The 17,310-nt window shown below is 42.9% G+C and overlaps 1 protein-coding gene across 2 annotated transcripts in view; it reads left to right on the plus strand.

Moving 5' to 3' along the window:
* The window catches only part of INPP5A (inositol polyphosphate-5-phosphatase A), a 188,897-nt gene that overhangs the window by 160,848 nt on the left and 10,739 nt on the right, over positions 1-17,310 (plus strand). For both annotated transcript variants that reach the window (XM_050335517.1, XM_050335526.1), the window contains exon 12: positions 7,239-7,312. In XM_050335517.1, coding sequence (XP_050191474.1) covers positions 7,239-7,312 — 74 coding nt within the window. The remainder of the gene's footprint in view (positions 1-7,238; positions 7,313-17,310) is intronic.

The raw sequence follows: 17,310 nt of genomic DNA on the forward strand, positions 1-17,310 counted from the left end.
CCATTGCTACCTTGGACTGGTCATAGGGAAATCCTGTGCATCCTGAAACTGCCTCTCTTATTTAAGGGGGTCATCTGAGATGCCTGATTTTCATAAAGTACTAGTAGGAAAATGGCTTCTTGCTCTGTTCTTTTATTCAGAAACAGCATTTTCATGCTTGGAATTGCGTTTGCTTAAGTTACTGGTTAGTTGATACGCCTTTGGATAAACTGCAAAATGAGCAATGACAGCAATAAGAAATATTACCAATAAATTGTTCTCACTGGGAAACACAAATGTAAAGCCACATTGCAAGCACAAGTCAATCCAGATGTGCTGGGTTAGGTATTTACTACCAGCTTCAAATAAATAATTTATTCTGGTGTAGAATCTGCCCACAGCACAAAGTTACAAATATTATTTCATGACCATTTGCCCCCTGTGCTGTTTTAAACAGCTGCTGTAAGGCCTAAGGCTAATTCAGTTGTACTGTGCTATATTTATTTTTTTTTAGGCATTGGTCGTTGTTTAGGTCTAGTTCAAAGAGTAGGTTCAGCATCTGTATTTGCACTATGTAATCCAGACTGTAGCATGATCTCCTAACATGCTTTGCCTGAGGTACCCTCTTTAACCTGTGTGACATGCAAAAGAATATCCAGGGAGGCAACATTTGCACCTGCATTCCAGTCCTTCAGTTTATGGATCTCACTGTCACCCCTTACAGTTACAGTATCCATGCACACAAGCACCTTGCCTGGGCTTCCACATCTTGCCCAAAGCCCACGGCAAGCCAAATAAAGAGAGAAAGGTGCTTAATTGTTTTTTCACCATCTCTCTGCAGTAGCCCAGTCCTCTTGCATTCTCCGGGTATACAACTTGCCAGAGGGATGGGTGCACAGAGATGGGCACACACACAGACAGACTAGCAAATAGTGAGTTTAACTTGAGGATTAATACTTAAGGACACTTTGATACAAAAAGCACAGCTAGAGATGAGAGTGGGGTACCCAGTTGCAAGGATGCAGCAATGGGTTTTGATCCCTTGTCTGAAGACTTTGTCTATTTTTGTTACATAGATGTGGAAAGAAAAACAGTATAGGAAGCACAAGCCGAAATCCTCATCTTGGCTGCTCCCAGGAGTGGCCCCACACCCCTCACTGCCTGAGCCCAGAGAGGTGGGAGTCCTGCCCAGCCTTCCCCAGCACCCAACTGCTGGAGCCCAGCAGCTCCACAGCAGTGGGGCACAAGTTTGAATCCCCACTGGTAGAGGAGCACCTCCAGTGTTGGGTGTCTGGAAGTCCCAGATGACCTTGTGAGATACCCCACTCTCTGTGGGTGGGGGGGAAAGATGGGTGACTGGAACTCACGAGACACCCGCAGGGGCACTCCGACATTCAGATGCCTCTGGGGTCTTGCCTGTTCCCCAAAACACTCGTGTCAGCCAAGCCTGCCTTATAGGCCTTGCCTGGGGGAAGCTTCCACCCACAGTAGGAGTTTTGCCCAAGTAAGAAACATGTTTCATAGTCTTTCCTCAAGAAAGTCCCATTTTGAACCACTTTTCAAGAATGGTTAATGCTGACCTGTATTCTCCATATTTCATACTCTTGCCAAATTGCAGTGGGACAAACTAACATTTCACAGTAACAAAACATATAAAGTTTAATGAAATAATCCACTGAGTGTGTCACATTTGCAAGTAGGGTATTCCTAATTAAAATCTTTTGGTTTCAAAGTCAGTGTCCACTCAGTTGCTCCTGATATTTTGAAGGAACTGTGTCACAAGCTGTTGTGCACATTGTATGAATTATTACAATAACATTTTAGTGTCCCAGCAAAGTTGTGAAAACGGCAGTTTTCATGAATGCAGTTTTGCAAAGTCACATTTTTTAAATCAAGGTAAGCATTGGAATCCCAGGAAAGTGAGTGACAAAATCCACTTTTTCCTATCAGAAAGTGCATTTGGCTGTGACCAGCTGGTAGTCACAGGGCACTGCCACTGGCTCATGGGCCACACTGCCCTCACATCACTGTGATGTACTGGAGAGCAGGTACCATCAGCTGGAGGGGTCGGGCTGGGGCACAGGGGGAGGGGGCTGTGGTCTGGGGATCTGGGGATGCTCTGCCAGGCACAGCCAGTGGGGAGGATGGGATGTGATTGCTGCTGCAGGGCAGTGTTTGGACAGGGAGAGTCCTCAGGCTGTGAAAGGCTCCTGTGGTCAGCAGAGAGTTCACTGCAAGAGCGGGAGCCTGGGATTAACCTGCATCAGTGCTTTTAGCTTCTTAACGAGTTTACCCTTTGCATGTACTGTAGTCTCCTTACTGACAACTAATTTCTTTAGTACAAGAGGTTCTGATTCCCGATTCTGTTGTTTTTCAAGTAACAAAAGTCTGCATATCTGGATTCTCTGGTGCATACTGCAGATCAGAGGGGTGACAGAGCCCTGCTGCCAGCAGGGTGTTGGACTGACAGCCTATCCATACCAGTAGTGTCAGCCTGAAGTCCAGGCCCAGGGAGCCCTCCTGTGTGCTGCTGTGCCTCCTCAGCCCCCTGATGCTGAGAACAGGCTCTGCAGTGCCGTTTCTCTGTGTGTCATAGATCCGCATTTATGTGGGCATTTGTGATTTGACAACACTGCCATTCAGGATGCATACATATGAAATAGAATATTAGACAAAACAAGCATAATTGGTACATTTATATTCAATTATTTGGGTTTTTTTCTGTAGAACAGAATTTTAAAGAGTGGTTTCATGAAAGAAAGAAGATTAAGATTTAAAATATATAGTATGGATCATTTTACAAAGTCTGCTAGAGAAAGCAGTAACTTTAAAATCAGGCAGAGTTGTGTATGACATTTTCATGGATAAGTGGGAGGGATCAGCATTTCCACAGACCTTGATTTGAAATCATTAGACTGCTGAATCAGTTTCTAAATAATTTGCTGTGACTGGAAAGCTGGATAAAATTACTGCATTTCCGAAGTCTTGGAAAAAAATATGTGCTCTACAAGACTGGCAAAGGAGGTTACGGTGATCAGTGTCCACATGTTTTAATTCTCTGAGGTCATTTCTGTATGCTCATCTCCTCTTTTTGGTCTGAAACTTCATTTCCCTTTCACAGCTGTGAATTCTCTGGTGGGCCCTGCAGATGGATTTGATAAATGCTGCTAATATCACCTCCTGATCTGCCAGTGCTCTGACTTTGGTCTGTAGGTCTTGATGAGTAATTGCCGTTGTTCTACTCCAATGACTGAATTAAGTTGCACTGTTTAAAGGGGTTCATACGTGTGTGATTTTAGCCAAGGTGGTCCATTGCAGTGCACCAGTGGACTTTTAGTGGTGCCTCTCTGCTTTAAAGTGAAGCAAGCAGAATTACCTTGATTTCTGCAACTACCTAAACTCTGTTATAACCCTTTGATTACTGTCAAGCTACATGATGTTGAAATTTAGTATTTTATGCATCCTTTTCTCCTTCACCCTGGCACATAAATGCACATTACAGCGCTGCCAAGAGAAGGGAGGGGAAAGTAAAACTCCCTTCAGCAGGTTGTACAAACAGCACAGCACCCTGGAAAACCAGCAGTCCTGGTAATTCCCTGAAGAGCCAATGGGCACTGCAAACGGCACAGGCATCACCCCTAAACACCTGTAATTCTCCTCAAATTAAATAGGAAATATCCTTTACTGCAAATGCAGTCATTCCCACACACGCTGCCCGGATTCCCTGCAGCGTGGGGTCACAGGGGCTCACAGGCACTACCAGCTATAGACATACTACTCGTAGGGGTGGCTGGTATTTTCATTTGGAAGGTGTTAATCAAACATTCATGTTGGGCTGGTCACTGGACATTGCAGAGATCTTGAGATAACATCAGCAACTCCATGTTGCAACAGGTAAAACAGACCACGTGTCATCCTCGCACTCATTTAGGTATAAACACGTTGGTGAAACTGAGTTGAGGGGAAAAAGCAATCTTCTGAACTGCCTGTCACATATAATTCTGGAATGAACCAGGAGACAGTTCTGGAATGAGCATCTTAAAATCTCTGTGTAATTGCTCAAATTACCCCAATGTGTCACGTGACTCCTTAAAGATTTGGTCCTTAAGGATGATCTTGTAATAAGTAAATTAAATAAGAACAATGTATTGATTTTTAGCCTTCAAACTTAATTTCTTTGTCATTTTTAAGGCATTTAGAGTGACAGACGTACTCATGTTCACTGTTAACAGCAATGGCACTATTCACAGTGCTGCTTGGGGTACAGTATGGAAATGAGTGAGCTGAAAATTGCCATGAACGGAGTATGTTGGGTTTTTTAAAAACAAATGTTAGATGTTTTAAAAGCAAAGACATTATCCTGTGAAAACCTGACTGTTCCTCAGTATCGCCTCACCAATATTAATTTTCATTCATTTTCTGTCACGCCAGGTTGCTCCAGACACCCGTGTCCCTGTCCTAAAGCAGACACAGTTCACTGATGTCCATGTCAGGCTGTGCCTTCTCTTACCAAAGTTGAGTTGAGTGACAGTGACATTTGTTTGTGACAAGACCTAGTGAACACCTTGGGTTTTCACCAAAAATCATGCATTTTGAGGTTTATGGGAACCCAAGTGCTTTTCGTACCAAAAAATAGTAGTTAAAACATGCCCTTATACTGAAAACATAACTGGAGTTTTCTCAAAATGCACAGTTCAGGTTTTCATCATCTCTCCCCTTGGTCTCCTCACCAATGCTGCCAAGTAAACACAGAGAGGTTGTGAGGGGGTCCCACTGCGCAGCCCTGAGCACAGATAACCTGTCCTTGCCCTGTAAGAGTGAGCAGGTGTGTGTCTGCTCACTTTGTGCACGTGTTTGGACAGAAGGTTACAGATTCTGCAACGCAGTCACTTAACAGCTAGGAAAAAATTATTTGTTGAAGTACATAATTACTTAATATATAGCAGGAAATAAAAGTTTTTGCAAATAATGCAGTGAAAACACTTGACTGTTTTACATGGGAGGATGAATTCTCCACCACGAGCATTCCCTAAATACTTCCAGGCACCTGGTTGGGCTTTGGCTGTGTTACTTCAGGTTGAAGCTGTCCCTTTACCTGGTGAAACCTGGGGAACTGACAGAGCACAACACACAATACTGTCTTGTCCCTGTTATCTGTCCACAGTGTCAGTAACTCATCTGCATAGCACAGGCACGGCTACACACAACAGCAGCAAATAAACACAGCAGAAACTTCCCTGGATAATAATGCACGTCCGAATGCTTTGTCCTCCAAACCCCGGGCTCCACTGAGTTTGCAAATATCATCCCAGCAAGAACAATCTGAATGTATAAAATTTTGAAAGTGTGAATTGGTGTGAGAGGACAATGCATCTATTGAAGGTCGCCAGCCCTCGGGATGCCCATGAGTAATTTATACCATTGTGTTCTGTGGAGCATTGTTCTTTCACTCAGTCCTCCAGTTTAACACTTCAGAAATAGCCCTTTTTCCTGATGCCTTCCCTTCCCTGCCCTGAGCTGTTTACTTGGAGCAGAAGGAAACACGTATTTGCACCATATTAATAGACACATATTTCCAATAGTAGTTTTAACTGGGGATGGCAGCTTGTTTTCCAGTCCCAGATATCCTTAAGGTGGAGACACGTGGAGCACGAAAGGGGTGGTAACATTTGTTTCCGTAGCCACTGTGCATGTGTTGTGGCCATACATCTGCCTATGCATACTGAAATACAGGATCACAGCCTGCAAACGTGCGTGGTAATGAAAACATTCATTTTTTACTGAAGTGCATTGAGAGTGCTTCAGTGAGAATAGTGAGTGCCTGAACCACCCAACTTTTTTAAGATTGAGTATATTATTAGATACGTCCTGTAAGTTTCTATTTTATCTATCTATTTATCCAAACATTTTGAATTCTCAGGCTTTTGGTCGGGCATTGAAACGTGTACAAACTGCCCACAGTTATTGGTATCACAGGATGTTTTCCAGGGCCACCATCACGGAGTTTGGTGTTGGAGGCACTAAAGTAGGGCAGGCTGCCCGTCCCGTGGCATCCTTGTGCAAAGGTACCTGGTTACAGCTCAAGGAGAGGCTGGGAGAGCTGGGTGGGCCATAGAGAGGAGCTAATCAGCAGTGCAGGTGGTTCAGGTAGCTGCTTTTCACACAGATAATTAATGTGTACAAGTAGCTGCTAATTGCACGTTTCAGGAATGATTTATGAGGTGGCAGAGGGGAAAGGGGGACACAATCTCATTTCTTTGGGAACCTCTGCCATTCATACAATGGTATCAGCACAGCTGTGAGATGGGACATGATTAATGAACAGTGGGCAAACATGGGACAGCACTGTGACGCCCGTCAGGACAGAAAGTGGCCCTCGGAGCCAGGGCAGCACCGTGCCATGATGAGCATTTGTCTTTAGCTCACTAATTCCCTGGGATGCCGGGCTGCACCCCAGCCAGGCTCGGGAGTAAGGTCGTTTGTGTCCATCAGAACAATTATGGGTTTAATGGGGACGATTATCATTGAGTTGCTGTGAGCAGGTTTTTGTTTATGAACAAAGATTGTGGATATTTATTCTCTCTGTAGAGGTCCAGGGGAAAACAAATGTGGCAAGGACTAATATTTATGCAGGACATTAAATCTAGACTTATGAACATCTCTGTTAAACACCTGTTCCTGGCACTCTGTCTCAGCTGCTGCCTGGGAACACCTTTACCTCCTGTCACATCCCTCTGTGTCTGTCTGCCCTGCACCTCCGGAATACGTGTGTGGGACACCCCTTGTCTGCTTGGGAAGAGTAATGTGCACATCCTTGCTTTCATTGTACCTCCTTATCTGAGCTAAAGACAATACAAAGTAAAATCACACATTTTGCTGACATTCTCATGGGCTGATTAGAACATCAGTTTGCTGTATTTTTTAATGCTAGTCTGGTTTGTCTCTGAAAAGGTTGATAATGAAATTTGAAGAGTTACACCTTGCAGTGTAAGTGCACATGCAGGTCAGCACTGTGAAGAGACTGTTACATGTTTCACTGATAGGAAAATGAATGTTTTGAACACTTTTCTCAATGCACTGTTTATGCATCAAAATAGTCCAGAGTGTTTTGGACTGTGTTCTAAAAACTATTCTATGAGGGCTGTACCTCAAGCTGTGTAATCAAAGTCTCTGTTTATTTCCTTTTATATAATGTAGTATTTTTAAAGTGCTGCAGTTCAGCATTAAAGAGTAACTGCCTTTATTTCTATCTTTTATAGCTTTTAGAATTTGACAGAGAGCTGTCAGTCTTTAAAGACAGATTGTATGAACTGGACATCTCATTTCCTCCCAGGTAAGATTCATATATAATCTATTTATTTAACTAGCTAAACCGTAATAGTTACTTCTGCTGTAGGTGAAATGTGAGTGTTTCCATACTTACTGCAGAAATTATGATGGTCAGTGTTCCTTTCATGGATGTTCCTTCACCCACACCCCCTCCATCGCTCCGTGAACCGCGTGCCAGTGGAGCTCTGGAGCTCATTGTCCTGGTCCCACTGATCCTGTCCTTTATAGCTGCTCTCAAAACAGACCTGGTGGGATTGTGTGCTCAGAGATGTGTGCAGACTTTTAAGCACTGGGCCCAGACCACCTGTTCAGTTACTTCATTGCAGCCATAAAGACAGTCTCTGCCTGAAGCTGTCTGATGGTTGTGAGCAGCGGCACCACTCGTGGAGGTGGCAGAGCCCGGGGCCGTCACGCGGAGAGATCCGAGAGGGGGATGAGGAAAGAGGACAGGAACTTAGATTCTGCTTCTTCAGTTTCAGTAAACATTATGTAACTGCTAAGACTGTTAAAACAACTTGGCTGGTTTAATACACGTGCATGATTTTAGTCAGCTGCATCCCGGAGGTGAATTTTAACCGTGACTAGACAAGGATTGCTATCGTACAAACACAAACTTTTTGCAAGGGGCAGTCCTCGTCAGGGAAAACCTGTGGAAAATTTGGTGCCATTTTAAACATGTGTGATCCCTTCCCAAGAATGAAGAAATCAAATCTCACAGTTGCTTTAAAGGGAAAGGAATACTGCATTCACAAAGAAAAAGTTGAAGAAATTATAGAAAAAAGACAGATAAACCCGTGCTTTTTATATGCTTCTTTTTTTATAGATACAGTATTTTTAAATGTTACTATTTTACCCTTTATTGACAGATAGAAAAGTATAATGTTTTGGCATACACTAGGAAAAAATTTGGAAAGCTTGCCTTTTGGTGATCATAATCTCATTACTTCTCAGCAGCCAGCTGTGATACTGATTGTATTGATCCCTTGGGACAGTGGGAGTATGCACAGAGAGGTTACCACCGCTCTAAATTGTCCTTATTGATTGAGGATGGTAACAGGAGACCAGCAGTGTGTACATCTGAGTGTGTCCCACTCGTCCTGTACCTGCTCAGGGAAAAGGAGGTGAGGGGCAGTGATAAGATTTTTTTATCAGACCAACTCTTATACTTGATTTCTCCAACATTAGTGCTTTCAGCCAGAGAAAGGCTTAGCAAACATATGCTGTTGCATGAATAGTTTGCAGATTCTTCAGCCCACTCTGTAAGTGCAGTTCAGTGTCATGCAAAGATCAGAAGCTTGGTGTGAGTACTCTCTGTGTGTCTTAGTCCTACTCACTCTGTTTCCTTCTTAACAACTGGGTAATATAATAATAAATAGTAATAAATTTTTATATGCTGAAAGCTGACATGGAAGGGATGCTGACACTGAGTTTATGTAACACAAAATTTCTTCAAACTTAAGCAGAGAATATTGATAAAATACGAGAATTGAATATGAGAATATTGGAAAAAAATACAATATATGAAACCAACAGGCTAAACTCATGCATTTGCAAAGAGCAAGCTGGATTTACATCATGGGGCTTTTTTCACCCATCCCTCCTCATGTCCTGTGTCATGTGCCCAGGGCTTCCTGATGCCCCTCCCCTGGTCTTTGCTATGCCCCAGGCTCAGGAAGTGAGTGAGGTGCTGCTGAGCTGCAGGAGTTACTGCAGGTCAGTGAGATCATTTTATTGATACAACCAAACACATTGATTTTCCCCAAAGAAATAATATGATTCATTTTTCTTTGTATTGAAATAATGACCACAGTGTGCTATTAACTGCAAAACCAGGTATTTTGAATGGGCAGAAAGCAATGGTTTTAAAGTAGGACATTTTCTTATTAACTTGGAACCTTTTCACTCATGAAAGAAAGGAATTAAATATATGGCCCTAAATGTCTTGGTTTCACTGCCAGTAGTTTTTCCTCCATTTTTCCTTTGTTTTTCTTTCCTGTAGCTTATGATGATTGAGTTACTTTTGTATACTGTTTGTAAATTTTTATCTACAGGAGTTCTGTGTATTTTGGTTTCTTGTTATTCTTAGCTAGAAAGTGTGTGGTGTATCCATTTGTTCTACAAATGCATCAAACAAGGGCTTTGTCACCAAAGGGAGGGAGAGAGAAAGCCCTGGTCACTTTTGTGTCAGGCTTAGGGGCTTAGTTAGCAAGCACTGGAATTTAGAAGGAAGTTGTAAGCAATTGTAATTACAGCCTTTAAGTAGTATTTCAGAATTTGATATTTTAATTGTGGTCCATTGATTTAGTCTGTGAATCACGCTCTGCTTCTGTTCTTGATCTTTGGTGTTCCAGACTTACATCATGGGATGCAGACAGAGTACCTCAGTTAAAATGCTACTGGACAGGTCTAGTCCTGCCTTTCACAGCTCCCAGAAAAAGGAAAGGGCAGTCAGGACAGTCTTCTCTTTCTTTCATTTGCTTTATCATTTGTGCATACAGTTAATTGCCTGATTTGTATGTAGAGTTCTACAAATCGATAGCACAGTTGCATTTCTGTCTTACTTGTACCTTTTTCCTTCAAAAGGGATGCTGGAAATTCAGTGTACTCTTGAGATAGATGGAAAAGGTCACGGCCCTTTGAGTCGCAGCAGACTAAGTTACTTATAAATTCATTTTTTATCAGCATAAGCTGCTTATTCTCTGGACTTTATCATGAGATCTTGCTGATACACTGCCGTAGCTGGCCTGGGGTTGAAAGAGTCAGTGGTATTTTTGTAGTTAACATCAGTGGGGCCAAAATTTTCCCCTAGGCAGTTTTAGGGGTTTGTTTTCAACACTCCTGCTAGAGTGGCCTGACACCATGATCTGGTTCCTCAGGTGTAAGTAGAGCCAGGTAGAAACAGGCTGCCCTGAAGTGACCCTGTTTGACCTCTCTGCCCTGCCTGGCACCCAGGGCAGCATGATATCCCAGACCTACCTGCATACCCAGTGCCCATTGTTAATCAGGGGCTTTGTGCCCAGGGAAAACCAGTGACTCTTGCATATTCCCTGTTCTCATTTGAAATTATGGAAGGATTTCTTCTGTTCTACTAATCTGCATGGAGAGGACTTTCTTTGCATTTCTGTCTTAATTGTGTGATGTTAATATATCTGCACCTTTTACAGTTAATTTCTCTGTCCATTTTTCTTAATTTCAAATGAAGCCATGGCAGGCATATAGACATATATCTTTATACTGATACGTTTTTTTAAGGAAGTCACTGTACTAAAGAACTGCTAAACTGCTTTAATACATTGATAAAAAACTCCCATATTCATAAATGTTTGGGAAGCTGACAATCTGTGAGCCAGTACAGGAGCAATAGGGAAGAGTTACCACTCTTGCTGTCTGGGATTTAGGGAAAATAATAAAGAAGAGATTAGTAAGTGAGAAAAACAAAAGGCGGTTTTTTATGTGCTTTCCTGTAAAATACACTGTCTAAAGTATGAAAAAATGCAAACTCGTTTTAAAAAAGCTCAAGATTGTTCTTACCTTTTTATTTAGGAACCTAAAACTCTGAAGCTGTCAGCCCTTCTCATTTCTAGGTTTTCGTGACACCAAGTCAGCATTTCAGTGTAGGTAGTGATAGAAATGTTGACTTCCTGGAGTGATTTTCTCACTATAAAATTCCATAATGAAATGATGGGTTGTAATATCCTGCTGGACTTTTGTTCTTCACTGTATTTATAGCTCTTGGTTTCATTTTGCTCTTCAAAGTTCATGTGCAGAGTGCTACGTGCTGTCCTGCAGTTTGTTACCTGATCTTCTCAACTCGCTGTAAACCACATCCAGTGACCAGGGAGAGCACTTAACTCTTATCACCTGTTAGAGAAAACATCTCAGGATCTTCTCATCGCAGGTCTTGGCAAAAAAATAGATCTCTGCATATTCCCAGCTACTACATTATGTTTTAATGCCAGCTTTTAAAAACTGAACTTCATATAAAGCTTTTCTTATTTTCTTTCTACTCCCTGTGCTAATGGTTTCTAAAAGTAAAATTCTGATGTTGTAGAAAGCGTAAAAAATTTTACTTTTTAATTCTGTAGAGAATGGAGACTCTGTACTGAGCCAAGAATACTTCACAATATTTTTGGTACACTGCTGAATTCTTGCTTGTCTCTAAGCAGTAGTACAGATAATTCTGTAAGTAATCGAACTACCCAAGGCCTCTCCTGTCATTGCTGCATTTGCCAAGTCCAGCCAGCCATGGAGGAAACAGGAACATCCCCAAACAGCTCTTCTCAGTTGGCATTTGGAAGAGAACTACCAAGTTACTGCAAACCTTCCGTGCTGTGTGGTGTTCTGAGTGAGGACACCCCTCGTTTAAACCCTCTGCAGGAAGGTGTGTTACTCTGACTGTCCCTTGGGAAAGGCTGATAAAACACTGCAACTGAGTCAGTACAACCTCGTAGACCTGGCTTAAATCACTAAAAGCCAGGGCAGTCAATTCTGTATTTAGAAAAGCTGTTTTTCAAGACTTTACGAGTTTGTAATGACTATTACATTTATTGTGGGCTGAAACTTGACATGAGAGGTTTCAAAACAAAAAATAAAGAGACCTGCTTCCCATTGGTTCAGGGCAGGATCACAGAAGAAGAGCCCCCTGCCCAGGCTGTTGCAGGGGGATTTTCCTACCCCTGTAGCATATCTGCCTTGGGTTACTCGTTCTGAGTGCAGCAGGCATGAGGTCAAAAGGACAAGTACAGAAGGAGAGGATGCTGTCAGGGCCAGCCACCCGCCTGTATGGGCAGGAGGGAGCTGAGTTGTGCTGTCAGAGTTCCTTCTGCAGTTCACAGGACAAAATGTGAAAAAACCTCTAGGAATGGAGACCAGAGCCTTGGCAGGAGTGATGAAATGGCAGGCAAATGCTGATTTTGGCCTTAGTTTAATTTAAATTAAATCGAGGCTGTTTGTTTTTATTTAGCAATTAATCCACTATTTGTCTTCTTTTTTTTGCCCTTTTGAAACAGCAGTTCAGTTCTAAGTTTTCAAACTACTAAGCAAAATGCAAACGGCATTTGTTGGATTTTATATAAATACATTCGTATTTTTAATCATATGTTAGATTTTGTAGTTATATATTTATATAATAGTTCTGTGAGAATTCCTAGTTAAAAATTGAATTTGTATCTGTAAATGGAATGCTATTAAGGCAGCACAGCAATTCCTGTTACTGTACATGCAAGGGGGTTTGCACAAGGTCTCGACAGACTCTCTGTTAGTGCATGTCAGCTTCAGGACCTCCCAGTTCCCTTTGCACGTGGGAAGAATTCGAGAGCCACTTCTGAGCTCTCCTACAGCCACATCTGAAAATAGCACCTCTGCAGGCATACTTTTGGAACTCAAATCTATTGTTTTTCTCCAGTGCAATACTTTCATTTAGTTTAAGACATATGCCTGCTTGATGTGATGTGAATCCTCCCTTCTGCCCAGGGTGCCCATCGTGCTGCAGTGCAGAGGGAGGGGTGCTCAGGTAGTCACCCCTCAGAGGCATCCAGGACAAAGCCTTGATGGAGCTTAAGGCCCCCTCCAATCCAACCATTCCTTGTTTCTGTGATTCCATAGCACTGATAGCATCTGCAGGCCTCTTGGTTATCTCCTCTCTGTTCAACAGGGCACTTGATATCCAAGTATTTTCCTAAATGCCTCTTCAATTCCGAGTTCCTTCCAATTCTTCATGTATGTGCCTGAGCCCTGTCAGCTCACAGCCCGTACCTCAGAGGAGTGTGCCAGGAATGCAGTGAATGGACTTCTGAGGCAAAGAGCCTTATCCCACCCGCTGTGGACCCCACATGTCTGTGCTGGTGCTGTGTCCGTGGGGCTCCTGGCAGGTTCTGCCCAGGGAGAACAGCCCAGGGCAGCCTGGGAGGGGGTCACAGCTTAACAAGGAGCCACGGGCTGCATGGCAGGCCTGCTGCCTTAGACAGGCTGTAAAAAATCCTGCCAATAGAGTATTTTTCAGACATTATTCATCCATTCCTATGCTCCTATATTTTGAGGCCTTTTGCTTTATATAGTGAATATTCATGTTTTCATCTCATTACCCTTTGTGATCTAATGTAGCCCATAGCAACCTGAGCCATTGGAGACTAAATACAATTCAGCATTTTAAACTCTGTAAGCTCTGTCACTCAGGGGCTGAACAGCCTGGCTGTGAGCAAACAGCCCAGTGTGAGGCTGCAAAGGACTTCGTGGTAGTCAGCAATCACTGCAAAGGGCAGGAGGTGTGAAAAAAGAAGTAACAACATTGTGGTCTGTCAATATACAGGTGGGCAATTGTTACCTTTATCACTGTTCTCCATTAATTATTATAATTATTCTTGTAGCTGTTGTGTAGCAAAGATAGGAGCTGACTTTAGCAAGAGTTCACGCCCACGTACAAGGTTTGCTCTCAGATAAGGCTGCATGCACAGCAATCTCATGTATTAATCATTCTCTTAAAGTGACCTACTCTTGTTGTTGAATTAGGCTGTCATGTAATTCACTGGTTGGACATACGTTTGTGTCTTAGATACCCCCTGTGTGATATTTGTCTCAAGCACGCCCTCTGCACTGGCAGTGTCTTGGCTTTGACACTTCTCACCAGGAGACAAGTTGAATCTCATTTACTCTCGGCAGAGTGCTTCTCCTTTGGAATTCTCTCTGGCACTGGTTCCTAATTCTGCCAGAATCTTATTTAGCCTATAATCTGTTTTTTCTCTGCCCTTGTATTTTGTCCCATGACCTTTCTCTATTCTCAGGTAGTTTGCACAACGATACATGCATTTTTCTGGTCTGATTTGCCTGCTCTGCAGGAAGCCAAGCCCAGAATATTCCCTTGTTCCTTCCCTTCTACAGAGACTGTCCAGAGCAGAACAGCCCTGCCTGCTCTACCCAGCCCTGAGGGTGCCAGTGCACAGAGCCCCAAGGTCACTCTTGTGTGTGAAACAGATGGACAAAATTATGGTTTAGGTGTCAGCAGGCTGCCCTTCCTTTCCAGTGTCCTCACTGCGTGCTCTCAGGTCACACACACATTGCCTGCTGTACTCCTGAAGCCAACAGGATTCCCATTTCCTAGAACATCACCTCAGTAATGCTGCTGGGTCCTGTTGTCCCACTACAGGAGGAGCTGGGCTCTCAAATAGAGTAAAAAGTGTGAAAGCCCTAAATTATTTCTATGCTTACTTTATCAGGTACTTTTGTAACTTTTTTTTTTGTCAATTAAGAATTATTGTCCACTGAACAGAAATACTTAATACCTACTCGTGCACTGTAAAACCCCTCCCAGGTATTAGTGAGGTATCTGAAATGACACATAGATCTCTCAGCCCCCAGGGAACAAATTCCCACAGGACATGATGCAGTTGTCTGGGTGCTTCCAGTATACAAGGCTGGAGCACAGAAACAGCTTCCCAGCTGGAAGCAGAGAGACAGCTGTCATTTCCTCCAAAACCATTAGAATTTAATCATTACAATGGCTTTTTAGACAGATCTTATCTCCTTTTTTCTCCTCATATTAAATCAGTGCCACTCTAACCATCATTCGCAATTAATTTCCAAATTGAAATAGGGTGTTTCTTTAATATGTGAGGAACTGAAGAGAATTACCCATGTAAGCAGTTCTGTTTGGTTTAAGGAATGGTGGCAAAGGGAAAAAGAAAGGAAAAAGGTTTCAAGGACTGAGTGTTACTGTATACCATGTGTGAGTTGGGACCACAGACCATACTGCAAGCAGAAAGGAAAGCAAATTCTAAAGAGCTTGTGGACTTTGCTGCCAGCCAGACTGTCCATTGTTGTATTCCTGTCTGAACATGCTGCTGATGAGCCCAGTAGTTTGGAGCCTGAACTCTGCCCCACCTCTTGCCTCAGCTTCCCAGTTATTTTTTTCCAGTATGAGACTTTATGGAATACAGCCCCGAAGTAACATGCTCTAAGCCAGGCACATTCCCAGAAAGGGCCACGAGCTCAAGCACAGTCACATGCAGTAATATCAGGCTGTTCTGCTGGAACAAGCCAGCACTGGGTCCTTCCAAACAAGCCAACATTATTCATAATTCCACTTACCCGCTTGTAATAGTGACAGTATTGCACACGCTGAGTGGGGCACAACATTGCTATTACTAAAGCCATTAGTGTGTCCCTCAGTGTCCCCTCACCGATGCACCAGTATTGCCCAATAATCCATTTTAGTATTGCCAAATAACCCAGGTCTGTTAGATCTCCACTGTGGGCACTGTTCTGGGCACAAAGTGGAGGGCTGCGTTTTGCTCTCTGGAAAAACAAAGGGGCTCTGGGTTTGTGTGGGGTTTTTTTTTAAACAGAAAAAGGCCCAGAGTGACACTGGTGATACAGGAGCGCTCCCTCTGAAGCGTATTGCAGACCCAGATTTTCCAGAGGAGTTAAGCCAAAAAGCAATATGCCCAACATAAAGCTGTAAGAAGGACTCTGAGAAAGCCACCGAGTCATTAACCCTCCTGTTTTGTGTTGTGCCCGGACTCAGGGCTCGAGTCCTGTTTACCCTTCGTGCCCTTTGCTGCTGGTTTGCCCGGGTGACCCCCCCTTCCCACTGTCACCTTTGACTCCGATTGTTGGTGTGATCACCATGGTGTTAGTGTAGCCTGTGCAAGTAGCAGCTGTTTAACGCATTGTACTTTAACTACTGTGTTTGCCCTCCTGATTTGGCTGAAGTGAGAGGTGTATCGTGGCCAGTTGGCTCGCAGAGCATCACCAAGGCTCGTTAGTGTTTTGGTACATATGAAGCAGCTAATTTAATTCAAACAGCAGTGTTTCTTACTGCTCAGCTTAGATCTGCTGCCTAAGATGAGCATATGAAGATAAATTACGTGGGGTCATTTGTTAGGAAGAGGACTAGGGAATGCAAATCTCCCTTTCAGGTTCAGGGAAATAAAAAGTGATTATTCAGTTTGAAGGAAGAAACTGAGGATCTGGAAGCTGACAAAAATTAGATGTCATACTTGGATTGGTTGAATGATATTTTATTGAAATCACTCATGTACCAGCTCACACTAATGCTGAGTGTCAATTAAAAACATGAAAATATTTTTATTTTTTCTCTTTGACCTTACAATTTTTGGAGTGCCTGAAGGTTGAACTGGCAGTCTACGTTCACTATCCTTGCTTTGGGTAAAAGTAACTTAGTCAATCTGAGAGTGTGTCAGAGCTGAAGATAAATTGGTCCTCCATTTTCTTAGAAAATACAAAAATAGGAAATAATTTCCTGATGAAGAGTGGTTGGAATTTTTTCACTTTTGAAGTTCTCTCTCAATGTCATATGTAAATAGAAAGACCTAAAAGTGAGAGAAGGTTTAGTAAGTGTGAGTACTCATACCCAAGTTCAGAAACCAAACTGTAGACCAAATCAAAACTGTGTCTCAGCTCTTCCCATAAAGAGCTCAATTTTCACTGATGCTTTGTTAGTCCTTTCCGTCTTAAATATTCTGTATTAGAAAAAATCAGTAATATAAAGTGTGTGGACAATTGACAGATGAGTACAAGGAGGCATTTCCACTCCCTGAAACATGATCAAGTTTGCCAAAACATCTGCATTTGAACCTGGATGTACAATGCACAGTTGTTCAGAGTGACCTTTATCATACTAAAAAAGATCAAACAGATGAATTTTCCTCTCTGTTGCCCAGTGGGTGCTGCCACACTCCCTCCACTGCCACTGGAAGTGTGTTGAGTGTAGAAAGCAGAGTCCCCAGAGCAGCACCCAGAGTGTTTCCAGGAGCAGGACATGTCCCCTGTGCTCTCCACGAGCTGGGAGCAAACTGGTAAAGGTGAGAGTCCTCCAAAGGGATTTCATTGTTTCCTGTTGGAAAGTACATTTCACTCATGTCACTAGCAGATTTTATCCATTCTTACACAAGAGAAGAGTTCATTAGGAGCATTTTTCCTGACTGGAAATGCCAGTTAAGGAGACATTTATATACACAGCATTGTTGGCATGTGTTTCAAGTTAAG

This window comes from Myiozetetes cayanensis, unplaced genomic scaffold (assembly GCF_022539395.1).
Source record: "Myiozetetes cayanensis isolate MyiCay16 unplaced genomic scaffold, myiCay2020 scf10, whole genome shotgun sequence".
NCBI lineage: Eukaryota > Metazoa > Chordata > Aves > Passeriformes > Tyrannidae > Myiozetetes > Myiozetetes cayanensis.